Below are 13413 nucleotides of genomic sequence, written 5' to 3'. Positions count from 1 at the left end.
AAGGTAAATTTCTTAATCAGGTCTTAGATTGGTTCTTAAGAAAGATTTTGTTACATGTGTAGGTTGTTTTGAATGATAAGCCTTCTCTGAGCATAGTACAAGGAATGCAGTTGCCACACATAGAACCTTTCTTGTTTATTTGTTTGCTCCAGATCGTCACGGCGATGGAGGCCAGGCGTAGGTTATCCCAGTTGGAAGTGGAGGACAGTTTACCCCAGCCAACCCTGCTGGTGAAGAGTAACCTACTGGACTCCAAACACGTCTCACAGGTAAGGGTAACCTTCAACCCCTAATCATTAACCCCTAACCTTTAACCCTAAGCCCAGTTTACACTGCTGGGGAAGAGTAATCTACTGGACTCCAAACACGTCTCACATGTGAGTCACCTTCAACCCCTAATATTTAACCCCTAACCTTTGACCCCTAACCCAGCCCATGCTCTTGGACAAAAGTAACCTACTGGACTCCAAACACATCTCAAATGTAACATTGACCTTCAACCCCCAACCTCTAACCCCTAACCTGCTCCCTTGCACTGACAGGACTCCAAACACCTATCACAGGTAACATTAAACCCAATGACTTTCAACCCCCGACCTCTAGCCCCTACCAAAGATGGCGATCCTGGGCAAGAGACTCCAACTCCATGTTTTTGTGCCCTGCCCCTACTTTCCCAGTTCTACAGCCCATTGGAACATGAACATACATTGTATGCTTGTTATCTTCCCCCCCGGCTTGCCTAGTTCTACACTACAGCCCATTTGAACATGTTTTAGTCCTACAGCCCCGGCCATTTGACCATGATTTTATCCTACATTGCCTTGACCATGTTTCTTTCCCCCAGCTTGCCCAGTTCCTGCCCCCCAGAACCGAGGGTTACGCCTGGATGCTGTCCTACAGCACCTTCGAACATGTTTTTGTCCTCATGTACATGTGTAACAGCACATTAAACATATTTCTTTCCCCCAGCTTGCCCAGTTCCTGCCCCCCAGGACCGAGGGTTACGCCTGAATGCTGATCTACAGCACCTTCGAACATGTTTCAGCCCTCATGTAACAGCACATTAAACATGTTTCTTTCCCCCAGCTTGCCCAGTTCCTGCCCCCCAGAACCGAGGGTTACGCCTGGATGCTGTCCTACAGCACCTTCGAACATGTTTTTGTCCTCATGTACATGTGTAACAGCACATTAAACATATTTCTTTCCCCCAGCTTGCCCAGTTCCTGCCCCCCAGAACCGAGGGTTACGCCTGGATGCTGTCCTACAGCACCTTCGAACATGTTTTTGTCCTCATGTACATGTGTAACAGCACATTAAACATATTTCTTTCCCCCAGCTTGCCCAGTTCCTGCCCCCCAGGACGGAGGGTTACGCCTGGATGTTGATCTACAGCACCTTCGAACATGTTTTTGTCCTGTGATGTTTTTGGCATGTGATGTCTTTAATCTGTGAAACTGCTCTGTGGTAGAGGCTTATAATGGTTGTACAGAGACATCAACGGCCAAGCCGAGGGTAGTGAGGGCCCCAAACCGCGTAGCGGAAAAGTAGTTAGTTGTAATGGTAGTGCTGAATCTAAATTAGAAGGTAGCTAGATATTCAGTTCATAAAAAGGTGTCCAAGGCTGGTGAAGAACGCGCCGCAGGACGTCACCGGCCGGGCACTGTCGAACAGCGTAGAGACAAACCGGAAAGGGTACGTCGGCGTGGGTCTCTAACTAAGGACTGTGAAGTGGGCCGTGGGCGGGTACACGCAGCTGGAGCTGGTCTTGATGAACTGTAATCTGGCTGTGCTAAACTACTCTAATCTATTCTACTCTACTGGAAGTAGTCAAGAGTTTCGGGTGTGCGTAGTCTTCCAGGTTGATGACGATCTCGCTGCAGGACGCTGCCGCGGACTCCGAGTCGGACCGGAAGGTTAAGTCGCATCGACGTGGAGTGGGGAGCCTTGAGCACGCTGCTGTGGATGCACACCGCATTCTTGTAGACCGTGTAGGTACGGGTGGAAAGGGAGGAGGGCGTACGATGAGGAATTACCGCTCGTGGAAGCTCGTGGATAAGTTGTTAGCTCGCGAGAAGAAACATGGCTGTTCAATTCACGGGCCGTCGTCTCGCGAGACCACGCCTCAATGGCGGGAAGTGAGGGAGGGGGGCTGTCGGTCCGATCGCTGTAGACTCTCTGTATATACGCTATTGTGGCACAAAGTCAGGACGGCAACCCGCAAGTTTCTTGGTAGGTTAGTGTACCTCGGCAGTTGGGAAACGTCGCACGGTAGGTTGAGAGGCTTGATGAAAGCTCAAAATGTCGGGAAAACTCACTCGGGACAGGCAGGAGCGGGTGTGCGGTCCCAGGCTGGTGAAGAAAACTCGCTGCAGAACGCCGCCACAGATTACGAACAGTGTAGAGACAGCCGGAATCAGTCGTCGGGTGAAACTCTAGCTTAGAACTGCGAATCCAGGTGGGCAACGTTGCTGGGAGTCCATACACGCTGTTTCAGTTGCACACCGCGGCCCTGCGTTAACATTGCAAGGGAGGCGAGCCGGCCGCACGGAGCGGCGGATTTCGCGGCTGGAGCTGGTTCTGTTGCACTGTCAATCTTTCTGTGCAAAACTAATCTATTCTATTCTACTCTACTCTAATGAAGTGAGTCAAAAAATTGCGGAGCATGATCACAGGCTGGAGACGATCTCGCTGCAGGGCACTGCCGCGAACTCCCGGTCGGCCCGCAAAGTTAAGTCGCATCGACGTGGAATGGGAGTCCTGGGAGTCTTGAGTACGCTGCTGTAGATGCCCACCGCATTTTTGTAGTCCGTGTAGGTACGGGTGAAACGAGGGAGAGGCGTGCGATGAGGAAGGACCGCTCGTGGAAGCTCGTCGCGAGAAGAAAGATGGCTGCCAAAGTCCCGCGATTTTCCGCGAGACCCCGCATCAATGGCGTGAAGTGGGGTGGGGGGCTGTCGTTCCGATCGCTGTAGACTCTCTGTGTAGACGTTATTTGTAGCACAAACTCAGGATCAGGCAGGAACGGGTGTGCAATCCACGGCTCAGGTGAAGAAAACTCGCTTCAGGACGCCACCAAAGATTACATGACAGTGTAGAGACAGCCGGAGTCGTCGGGTGGAGCTCTAACTTATTAGGACTGCGAATCCATGTGGGCAACGTTACTGGGAGTCCATTTGCACGCTACGGCAGTTCGGCACACCGTGGCCCTGTCTGAGTCCGCGTCGGGCCCAACGAGGACGGCATCCCGCAAGTTTCCTGGCAGGTTCGTGTGCCTCGATAGCTGGGGGACGCCGCACGGTAAGTTGAAATGCTTAAAAGGAAGCTCGGGAGGGGAAAAGTTTCCGACCGTAACATCGAGCGGGAGGCGAGCCCAGCCGTGCCGTAAGCACGGCGGATGCCGCAGAATGGAGGCAGCACGAGCGGAGGTCAGAGGTCGCTTCCTCAGAGTAATTCCCTACGATTGGTCCAGACCAATCCTACTATGTACATGTGTAACAGCACATTAAACATGTTTCTTTCCCCCAGCTTGCCCAGTTCCTGCCCCCTAGAACCGAGGGGTACGCCTGGATGCTGTCCTACAGCACCTTCGAACATGTTTTTGTCCTCTTGTACATGTGTAACAGCACATTAAACATGTTTCTTTCCTCCAGCTTGCCCAGTTCCTGCCCCCCCCAGGACGGAGGGTTACGCCTGAATGCTGATCTACAGCACCTTCGAACATGATTTAGCCCTCATGTAACAGCACATTAAACATGTTTCTTTCCCCCAGCTTGCCCAGTTCCTGCCCCCCAGGACCGAGGGTTACGCCTGGATGTTGATCTACAGCACCTTCGAACATGTTTTAGCCCTCATGTAACAGCACATTAAACATGTTTCTTTCCCCCAGCTTGCCCAGTTCCTGCCCCCCAGGACCGAGGGTTACGCCTGGATGCTGACCTACAGCACCTTCGAACATGTTTTTGTCCTCATGTACATGTGTAACAGCACATTAAACATGTTTCTTTCCCCCAGCTTGCCCAGTTCCTGCCCCCCAGGACGGAGGGGTACGCCTGGATGCTGATCTACAGCACCTTCGAACATGTTTTAGCCCTCATGTAACAGCACATTAAACATGTTTCTTTCCCCCAGCTTGCCCAGTTCCTGCCCCCCAGGACGGAGGGTTACGCCTGGATGCTGACCTACAGCACCTTCGAACATGTTTTTGTCCTCATGTACATGTGTCACAGCACATTAAACATGTTTCTTTCCCCCAGCTGGCCCAGTACCTGCCCCCCAGGACCGAGGGTTACGCCTGGATGTTGATCTACAGCACCTTCGAACATGTTTCAGCCCTCATATAACAGCACATTAAACATGTTTCTTTCCCCCAGCTTGCCCAGTTCCTGCCCCCCAGGACCGTGGGTTACGCCTGGATGCTGATCTTCAGCACCTTCGAACATGTTTTTGTCCTCATGTACATGTGTAACAGCACATTAAACATATTTCTTTCCCCCAGCTTGCCCAGTTCCTGCCCCCCAGGACCGAGGGTTACGCCTGAATGCTGATCTACAGCACCTTCGAACATGTTTTAGCCCTCATGTAACAGCACATTAAACATGTTTCTTTCCCCCAGCTTGCCCAGTACCTGCCCCCCAGGACCGAGGGTTACGCCTGGATGCTGATCTACAGCACCTTCGAACCTGTTTCAGCCCTCATGTAACAGCACATTAAACATGTATCTTTCCCCCAGCTTGCTCAGTTCCTGCCCCCTAGGACCGAGGGTTACGCCTGGATGCTGTCCTACAGCACCTTCGAACCTGTTTCAGCCCTCATGTAACAGTCATTAAACATGTATCTTTCCCCCAGCTTGCCCAGTTCCTGCCCCCCAGGACCGTGGGTTACGCCTGGATGTTGATCTACAGCACCTTCGAACATGTTTCAGCCCTCATATAACAGCACATTAAACATGTTTCTTTCCCCCAGCTTGCCCAGTACCTGCCCCCCAGGACCGAGGGTTACGCCTGGATGCTGATCTACAGCACCTTCGAACCTGTTTCAGCCCTCATATAACAGCACATTAAACATGTATCTTTCCCCCAGCTTGCCCAGTTCCTGCCCCCCAGGACGGAGGGTTACGCCTGGATGCTGATCTACAGCACCTTCGAACATGTTTCAGCCCTCATGTAACAGCACATTAAACATGTTTCTTTCCCCCAGCTTGCCCAGTTCCTGCCCCCCCCAGGACGGAGGGTTACGCCTGGATGCTGTCCTACAGCACCTTCGAACATGTTTTAGCCCTCATGTAACAGCACATTAAACATGTTTCTTTGCCTTCTTACGCCTGGATGCTGATCTTCAGCACCTTCGAACATGCTTTTGTCCTCATGTACATGTGTAACAGCACATTAAACATGTTTCTTTCCCCCAGCTTGCCCAGTTCCTGCCCCCCAGGACCGAGGGTTACGCCTGGATGCTGTCCTACAGCACCTTCGAACATGTTTTAGCCCTCATGTACATGTGTAACAGCACATTAAACATGTTTCTTTCCCCCAGCTTGCCCAGTTCCTGCCCCCCAGGACCGAGGGTTACGCCTGGATGCTGTCCTACAGCACCTTCGAACATGTTTTTGTCCTCATGTACATGTGTAACAGCACATTAAACATGTTTCTTTCCCCCAGCTTGCCCAGTTCCTGCCCCCCAGGACCGAGGGTTACGCCTGGATGCTGTCCTACAGCACCTTCGAACATGTTTTTGTCCTCATGTAACGGCACATTAAACATGTTTCTTTCCCCCAGCTTGCCCAGTTCCTGCCCCCCAGGACCGAGGGTTACGCCTGGATGCTGTCCTACAGCACCTTCGAACATGTTTTTGTCCTCATGTAACGGCACATTAAACATGTTTCTTTCCCCCAGCTTGCCCAGTTCCTGCCCCCCAGGACCGAGGGTTACGCCTGGATGCTGATCTTCAGCACCTTCGAACATGCTTTTGTCCTCATGTACATGTGTAACAGCACATTAAACATGTTTCTTTCCCCCAGCTTGCCCAGTTCCTGCCCCCTAGAACCGAGGGTTACGCCTGGATGCTGATCTTCAGCACCTTCGAACATGCTTTTGTCCTCTTGTAACAGCACATTAAACATGTTTCTTTCCCCCAGCTTGCCCAGTTCCTGCCCCCCAGGACGGAGGGTTACGCCTGGATGCTGATCTTCAGCACCTTCGAACATGCTTTTGTCCTCTTGTAACAGCACATTAAACATGTTTCTTTCCCCCAGCTTGCCCAGTTCCTGCCCCCCAGGACCGAGGGTTACGCCTGGATGTTGATCTACAGCACCTTCGAACACGGCATCAGCCTCACCACCCTGTACAAGAAGATGGTGGGCATTGACTCCCCTGCGCTACTCGTCGTACAGGACTCAGAAAACAACGTAAGCTGAAAAGTATTGACAAATTTACAGGCTGATTCTGTTCACAAAGTAAAGCGACACCAAAAAATCTTTCGTTGCTCACGTCTAACTAAACGCGTCGCATCGCGGTGGCGTAGTGGCAGGCTGTTTGGCCCCAGAACCCAGAGATACCGGGTTCGAATCCGGGGTTTCCTGATTTGTCCCGTTGACGTCGTGCCATTGGGAAAGACACTTTACACGACTCTCTACACTTTACTCAGGTGAAAATGAGTACCCAGCTTCGGTTAGGGACGTCCCTCGGGTAGGATGTGAAATGGAGGTCCCGTGTTTGAGGAGAGCCACGCCTCGAGCACGTTAAAGAACCAACACACTTATCGAAAAGAGTAGGGGTCCTTCCCGATGTGTGTGGATCATATGAATCTGTCCGGATATGCAGCTTATACTCTTCAATACAAACCTGGTGTTTTACGCCTTCATGCGGTTTACTGGGTACACAATACAAACAAACTAACTATGATATGATGCTGATTGACACATGTTCGTCCTCAGGTGTTCGGAGCTCTGACCTCCAGCCCAGTTAAGATCAGCGAGCATTTCTACGGCACGGGGGAATCTTTCCTTTTCACCTTCTTCCAGGATTTCAAGGTGAGTGTGAGGAGTCGTGTTGCATAATGACAAGGTCGCCGGTTCGAGTCCTGTCATGTCACCGATCTTATGCCCTTGGGAAAGACAAAGCTTCCAGTGTTTCCTAATTATCATCATTGTAGTCTTACATATTGTAGACTATCATCGACAAGTTTCCTTCTCAAAGTATAAGCCACCATGATTGAAGACTTCCAGATTTCGGGTGTTCTCCCCCGTTGATAGTATCAATGATAGTGTTGTCTATTATAAGCAGACCGAAGGATATTTCTGTTGGAAGCCTTGCCCAGGGCTCGAAATTCATTTTTAGAAATAGGTGCACTGGTGCACCCGACAAAAAAAATTAGGTGCACAGAAAAAATTTGGGGTGCACCACATAAAATAAAGTTGAATGTCAGCAAAACAAAATTACCAAGTTTAACGCTCTTAAGAACTACAATCTGTAATTCTATCGCTAACTAGATACATCAAGTAGAATACAACGAAGGGTAATTTTAGCTAATCTGTCTAAAAGTCAAGTAAGTCAAGAATACATTTCAAGAGTATTTTCTGAAAACTAGTGTACAATTATAGGACCCTTACCTTATAGCTTACAAAAATTTCTAGGTGCACTGGTGCACCCACAGTCAAAAATTAGGTGCATAGCTCCAATTTTGGGTGAGCACGGGCGCACATGCACCCAGTATTTCTAGGCCTGCTAACCTCGCCTGAGCTTGTGCTTCTACAGGTGATTAAAGACTTCCGGTGTTTTCCCCATTGATAGTATCAATGATAGTGTTGTCTATTATAAGTAGACCGAAGGATATTTCTGTTGGAAGCCTCGCCTCACCTGAGTTTGTGCTTCTACAGGTGTACAAGTGGACAGGTGACAACACCTTCTTCATCAAGGGAGACAAAGACTGCCTCGCCATCGGAGGAGGAGAGTAAGTCTCATCTTCATCACTTCTTAAGATCAAACAAGAGACGACTTAAACCACACAAACTGGTTTCATCATAAGGGGGGAGTTTGCTCACAAACTGTTTATGTCATTGATCGCACGCATCCATAAATGATTGAGCACGTTCGAACGACACTCCCGAATCTGGAAGAAGCAGGCGTTCGGTTACAATCTCTGCCCTGAATGATTTACAACAGGTAATTGGATAAGATGTTTTGATTGACAGATGTTGTATTTTCTCCCAGCGGCCAGTTTAGCCTGTGGTTGTACGAGATGTTATGGCTGTGTGTGATTGACAGGTGTCGTGTTTCCTCCCAGCGGCCAGTTCGGCCTGTGGTTGGACGAGATGTTGTACCACGGACGAACGCACACCTGCACGACCTTCAACAACCAGCTGCTGACCTCTCAGGAGGACTTCACCATCAAGGGGCTGGAGGCATGGGGCTTTGAAATGTAATCCGACACCCAGTGGGCTACAAGATGTAATCGGATACCCACAGGGCTTCAAGATGTAACCTGATAGTACCCTTGGGTTACCTGATCTCAAAACAAATACACCCAGTGGAAACTGGATTTTATACCCAGGGCTTGGAGACCTTAAGACTGGGACTATGGGATGTAACCTGATCTTAAGACTGGGGTTATGAGATGTAACCTGATCTCACACTTAGGGCTGTGGATGTAACCTGATCTTAAGACCGGGACTATGTGATGTAAACTGATCGTAACCTGATCTTAAGACTCAGGCTATGAGATGTAACCTGATCTTACACCCAGGTGTGTAAAGAGTAACCTGATCTTCAGACGGGCTGTAACCCGATCCTATACAGTTGTAACCTGACCTCCCTGCCCCGCACTCTGTTGTTGTACTTAGTCGTAGGGTGAGCGGCAGAGAACCAGCCATGACGTGTTGTACGGGGGAGTGTACATGTCGACTTTAGGCTGCGGAGGAACCTGAATCAAATTCTATGCATGCTGTCCCTTTTTGGCTCCCTGTTTTTTCACGTGGTCTTATGTGGGCTTCATATGCCAAGTTCAGATTGTACAGCAGTTCGGAAAGGTGCTACTCATATTCAACAGTTTGATCAAGTCTAAACTTTCGAAAATAATTACATCGGGTTGGTAGAACATAGGATATTGGAGTTTTCTTTTTCACAACCAGTCAACTTCCTCACCTGCTTACGTTCCAATGTCTATCAGACACCCTCCTCAGAGCTTCTGACTTCGGTTACGTACACATGTGCAGCAAGAAGCAGAACTCAAGTCGGAAGTTCTGAGGAAGGTGTCTGATAGACATCGGAACGTAAGCAGATGAGAGGCATCACTGATTGTGACAAAGAAAACTCCAATATCCTAAACTTTATATAACCAACACTGTCTTGGAGGAATTGGGACTTACTTAAATGTTTGGCTCAGTCCAGTTGACAGAATGGACCCGACTACTTCTAGTTTTGGGGACGTAACTTTGCAGACATGAGAGTGTAGCAACGGACGTGTCGCATTACTACCAGATAACGTGTGTGTAGGTTCTATAAAGTTTAGACTTGTTCATAACATCCAACACTTCATTCTTCTCTGTTTGCGGCACTCCATGTTTTCACGACAGTCGTCCATAGAATTTGACTAAACATTTCTCCAAGCTTGACAGCAAGTATTGAATGCCAGACGGAGGAAAGCCCCGAAAGGAAAGTTGACAGTACAAACTTAGGTTCCTCCTAAACAAACTGCAAGGCTGCAAGCAAGAGTCGTTCTTTCTGTTGCATTTTCCCGAGTGCCTAGTGAGAACAGAAACAAGGAGTTAAGGTGGAGAAGGGGGATATGGTTAGATCAGGCCACACTAATGTGTTTCCTTGGTTGTCAGACACTTGATGATAACAATTCTGCAATTTATGTTTAATTCTGCTGTCACAGAACAATACTTTGTGATTTTACCAACTCAGATGAACTTTCCTGCTAATTATTCTAGTCGTTAAGCTGCAAATAGGGCTGGTTGCAAGACCGACATCTGAGTGAACCATGGAACAAACCTTTAAAGCCATTTTTTTTCTAAATCCGGGAACCAACAACTAAATTTGTGTGGTTTTGTTAAACAAGACTTTATTTCACAACTGTGGTTGGAGAGATGGAGCAAAAAAGAGAGACTGGAAGAAGTCAAACCAGACTGTACTTTATCTTGATCATCAAATTGTACATTATTCGCATTTTACTGGATCACCATGATATATTGGCATATATTTATACTTTCAGGCCAAGATCTTTGTTACTTGTATGTAATTGGACCATGAACATATGTTCATTTTCAGTATAACCCTGATTTTATGCATCTACGCAATCTAATATGTTTAGTTTACAAGCGGTGGCTGACTTTCCCATATGGAAATAGTCTGGGTCCCAGCTTTAGTACGCGCTCTCTGTTCCTCCAGAGCCCTAGAGAGAGCACACTAAAGCTGAAATGGCCGAGACCCAGGCTAATATCGAAATGACGTAAGACGTGGCAAGAAAAGTGGCAAATTTTCCGGACTTGCAGGTTTTTATTATCATTTAAACATGAATGACTCATTTTTCCTTCAAATTGAGTGAAAAAAACTAAGCCATGGCAGCAGCATCGTTGAACCCATGACACGTCCGTGACGCTGATCCCGTTAACCTTCATCAGCCTGCTGTGGTGCCTCTTTCGTACCAACTTTGTAGTGGTTATGGGTTAGGCAGCAGGGAGAGGGTTATTATGGTTCAATGGAGTCGGACAAAAGTTGCACATCTGGAAAAGGTCCATCTGGAAGGATGAAAAAAAATCTGACAACAAACTTGTCATGGCCTTCAAGTAAACCTAGACTTACCAATATAACGTCAACTCTAGTAAGCCTGAAGAGTAGCAGTAGACTGCCACATATTCATAATACTGTATTACCACTTAGGCCTTTAAGAAATGACTTAAACACCTGGATATCTGAAGAGTGCATACCTTGGGGATTTCTGATTTAGATCTCTTTAAATTTACATCTTTTTAAATGTCGTGGTCTTACTGTGGGGTGAAATTACAAGAGTTGATGTTACCAGCCAAATTTGCATTCTAGCAGGACAGTTTAGAATATGTGTTCACCGCATTCAAAATGGTCTCCAAATCAGTTGCACATTGCTTTATAAAAATTAAGTACTTCTTAATTGTTGATATGTGGGTTCGTATTATGGAAGTGTAGAGTCAAAGCAAAGCCACAACAGAAATTACTATTAAATGGAGTATAGATTAGTCTTTATTTTGTTATAGAATAGAACATGGAGGTATTTTGTCATTCCAGATGATTATTTAGCAGACAGATGTATTATAAGCGGGCACAGTGCTTATTATACCTTATGCTTTCTATGTCGATAAGCTGTTATATATCATTATGTATAAATCTAACCAAATATGGCACGTGTCCTGTTATAGAAAATAATTTATGAATTGTTCAAAGATATTGTTGGAAAGTTCGGTCTGACAGAAGCATAGGTGGGCACGTTGAAATTTCTGTTACAATTTAGTCCAAAAAGCCGTTGCCGTACTGATTGTACCTAAATGTTACTAAAAGACATTATTTCTAATTTGTTCAAAAAAGCAAATTTTGGTTAGTTTGCAAATGGTAGGATACAAGCTCCCAGGTTACTTCAAACCTGTGGAGCATCAGACTTCAGTTGGGCTGAACTTGATAAGATTGTATATATTTATACTTGGTTATAAGTTACACTGTTAAGATGCATTTTATTTGTCTTTAAGGAACAGATGGATGGTAGATTTTTGTTTAAGGAAACACTAATGCAATACCCAGGTTCCTTTATTTCTCTGAAGAGAATAATGTGAGATTATACGTGATAAAATGCCACAGCCATGTTCGAGAACCCCAGTACTGTGACTCTTTGACACTTTCTCGGTGGTTTTATTTTGGCGGAGTTTATTGGAGTACAACTGTCTCTTTAGCCTTAGCACCTTAAACTTTTTTCACCATGACTCAGTGAATATGCATTCCCAATGTATTAGTGCTGTAGTAGTACAGAATTTTTTCAACTGCTTAGTAATACTCGAAACACTGAAAAAACTCTTTTGCAAAATAAACCCACCGCGAAAGTTCATGAATTCACAGTAAGTAGGAGTTGTTGCCTAGATGATACTGTTACCAGAAAGACCAGACTACTGCAGTGTTAAGCCGTGGGCTGGGAGAACAGTAGGTACAAATTGGCTGTTGTAACTGTTAACTAGTCTTCAGTATGTTGATATTCCTGTGCATCCTGTCCATGGGTACAATGTCGGATACAAGTTCCGGGCGCTTTCGTCCCCGAAAAGCTTGGTGTATCTGAGGTGTTCCTAGGAGTGTGTCCTTGTGGATCTCCTTGTATGTACAGACTAGAGTGTACAATGTACATGTATGTGCAGGCCAGCACAGGACTGTAGAATCACTGTTATATCATGTATTCGCTGGCGAGTAAGATTTAAAACAAAGTGTCTGGATGAAGAAATGTCCGGATTAGATGATTGTCGGTGTTCCATGTACAGAGTCAAAGTGACCATATTCGTATAGCCTCCGCTGCAGGCTCCATGAGGCTAGTATTTTTGGTCCTGTTGTTTCCAGGCTACCTTTTTGGCATCTTCATCGGATACTGTCTTAAATTTTCTTTTTGGTTACACCACAATACCAGAGCCATTAAATGAGTCCAAAAGTGTTATAAAAGTTGCGCAACACATTCCCTTAGAAATTTGTGTGTTTTGCACAATGTAGGAAAGACTATATTGCTTCTTTGTGTTACCATTGAAAATGGTTCTTGCGAAAAATCATCAGAGGTTCGAAAACGGTGCCGAAAAGATGTCTGAAGATTTCCGGGCCAACTCCTGGCCACTCCAGGCTTGCCGCGCGAGGAAATACTCGTACTTAAACTGCATCCAAGGGCAGGGTAACTTGTAGGCATACAGTGTAGATATTAGATAGATGTAAAATAAAAACAAAGGTATTCTATACAGTCCGCTGCTCGGCTGAGGTTTCAGCCCCGCGGCTCGGCGTGACGCCTGTATCTGGTAGCTGGTGCAACTGGTGAAGTTAGATCGTGCTGAATAAAGGTGACACTTTCTACAGATGTGTGCTGAGGCTTTTTTTTCAGCGAGCGAGGGAGTGTGTGTGTGTGTGTGGGGGGGTGTCTTTGCAGTTCGTTGAATTAAAAGGTGTAGTAATACATGTAGTTTGGCCAAACGATATGGCATTTGAATAAGAATGTCCCTGTAGCTCACTTGGTAGCAGCCTCACAGTTGAGCTCCTGGTTCCAATTATTTGGTTAACGGGAGACCCTGGTTCGAATCAGGCTTAGGGGAAGGGCATCCTGGTTGGAGCTGCATTCATATTTCGGAAGGGGGTCCGGTGATCAAGGAGGTACCTCGAGCATGTTATAAGCCACTCCAACAGCCTCATTACTCAGATAAGTCCGCCAGTA

General features: G+C 46.9%; 1 protein-coding gene and 1 long non-coding RNA gene across 5 annotated transcripts in view; both read left to right on the top strand.

Moving 5' to 3' along the window:
• The window catches only part of LOC136424803 (oxidation resistance protein 1-like), a 30922-nt gene extending 22365 nt beyond the window's left edge, over positions 1-8557 (top strand). For 2 of the 4 annotated variants that reach the window (XM_066413465.1, XM_066413469.1), the window contains 5 exons: positions 153-269; positions 6251-6403; positions 6932-7027; positions 7874-7947; positions 8281-8557. In XM_066413465.1, coding sequence (XP_066269562.1) covers positions 153-269; positions 6251-6403; positions 6932-7027; positions 7874-7947; positions 8281-8419 — 579 coding nt within the window. In that variant the 3' untranslated portion in view covers positions 8420-8557. Of the gene's footprint in view, positions 1-152; positions 270-969; positions 1038-3769; positions 3872-6250; positions 6404-6931; positions 7028-7873; positions 7948-8280 lie in introns of those variants that run through there. The other 2 variants (XM_066413466.1, XM_066413468.1) reach the window with 2 other exon arrangements.
• On the top strand, positions 8556-13058 carry LOC136424804 (uncharacterized). Its single transcript, XR_010753932.1, has 2 exons — positions 8556-8602; positions 8709-13058. It is a non-coding gene; the product is annotated as an uncharacterized lncRNA (long non-coding RNA).
• Positions 13059-13413: the final 355 nt, after the last annotated feature.

This window comes from Branchiostoma lanceolatum, chromosome 18 (assembly GCF_035083965.1).
Source record: "Branchiostoma lanceolatum isolate klBraLanc5 chromosome 18, klBraLanc5.hap2, whole genome shotgun sequence".
Classification (NCBI taxonomy): Eukaryota; Metazoa; Chordata; class Leptocardii; order Amphioxiformes; family Branchiostomatidae; genus Branchiostoma; species Branchiostoma lanceolatum.
The sequence above is the reverse complement of the archived record's forward strand: the minus strand, read 5'-3'. Positions and strand labels throughout refer to the sequence as shown.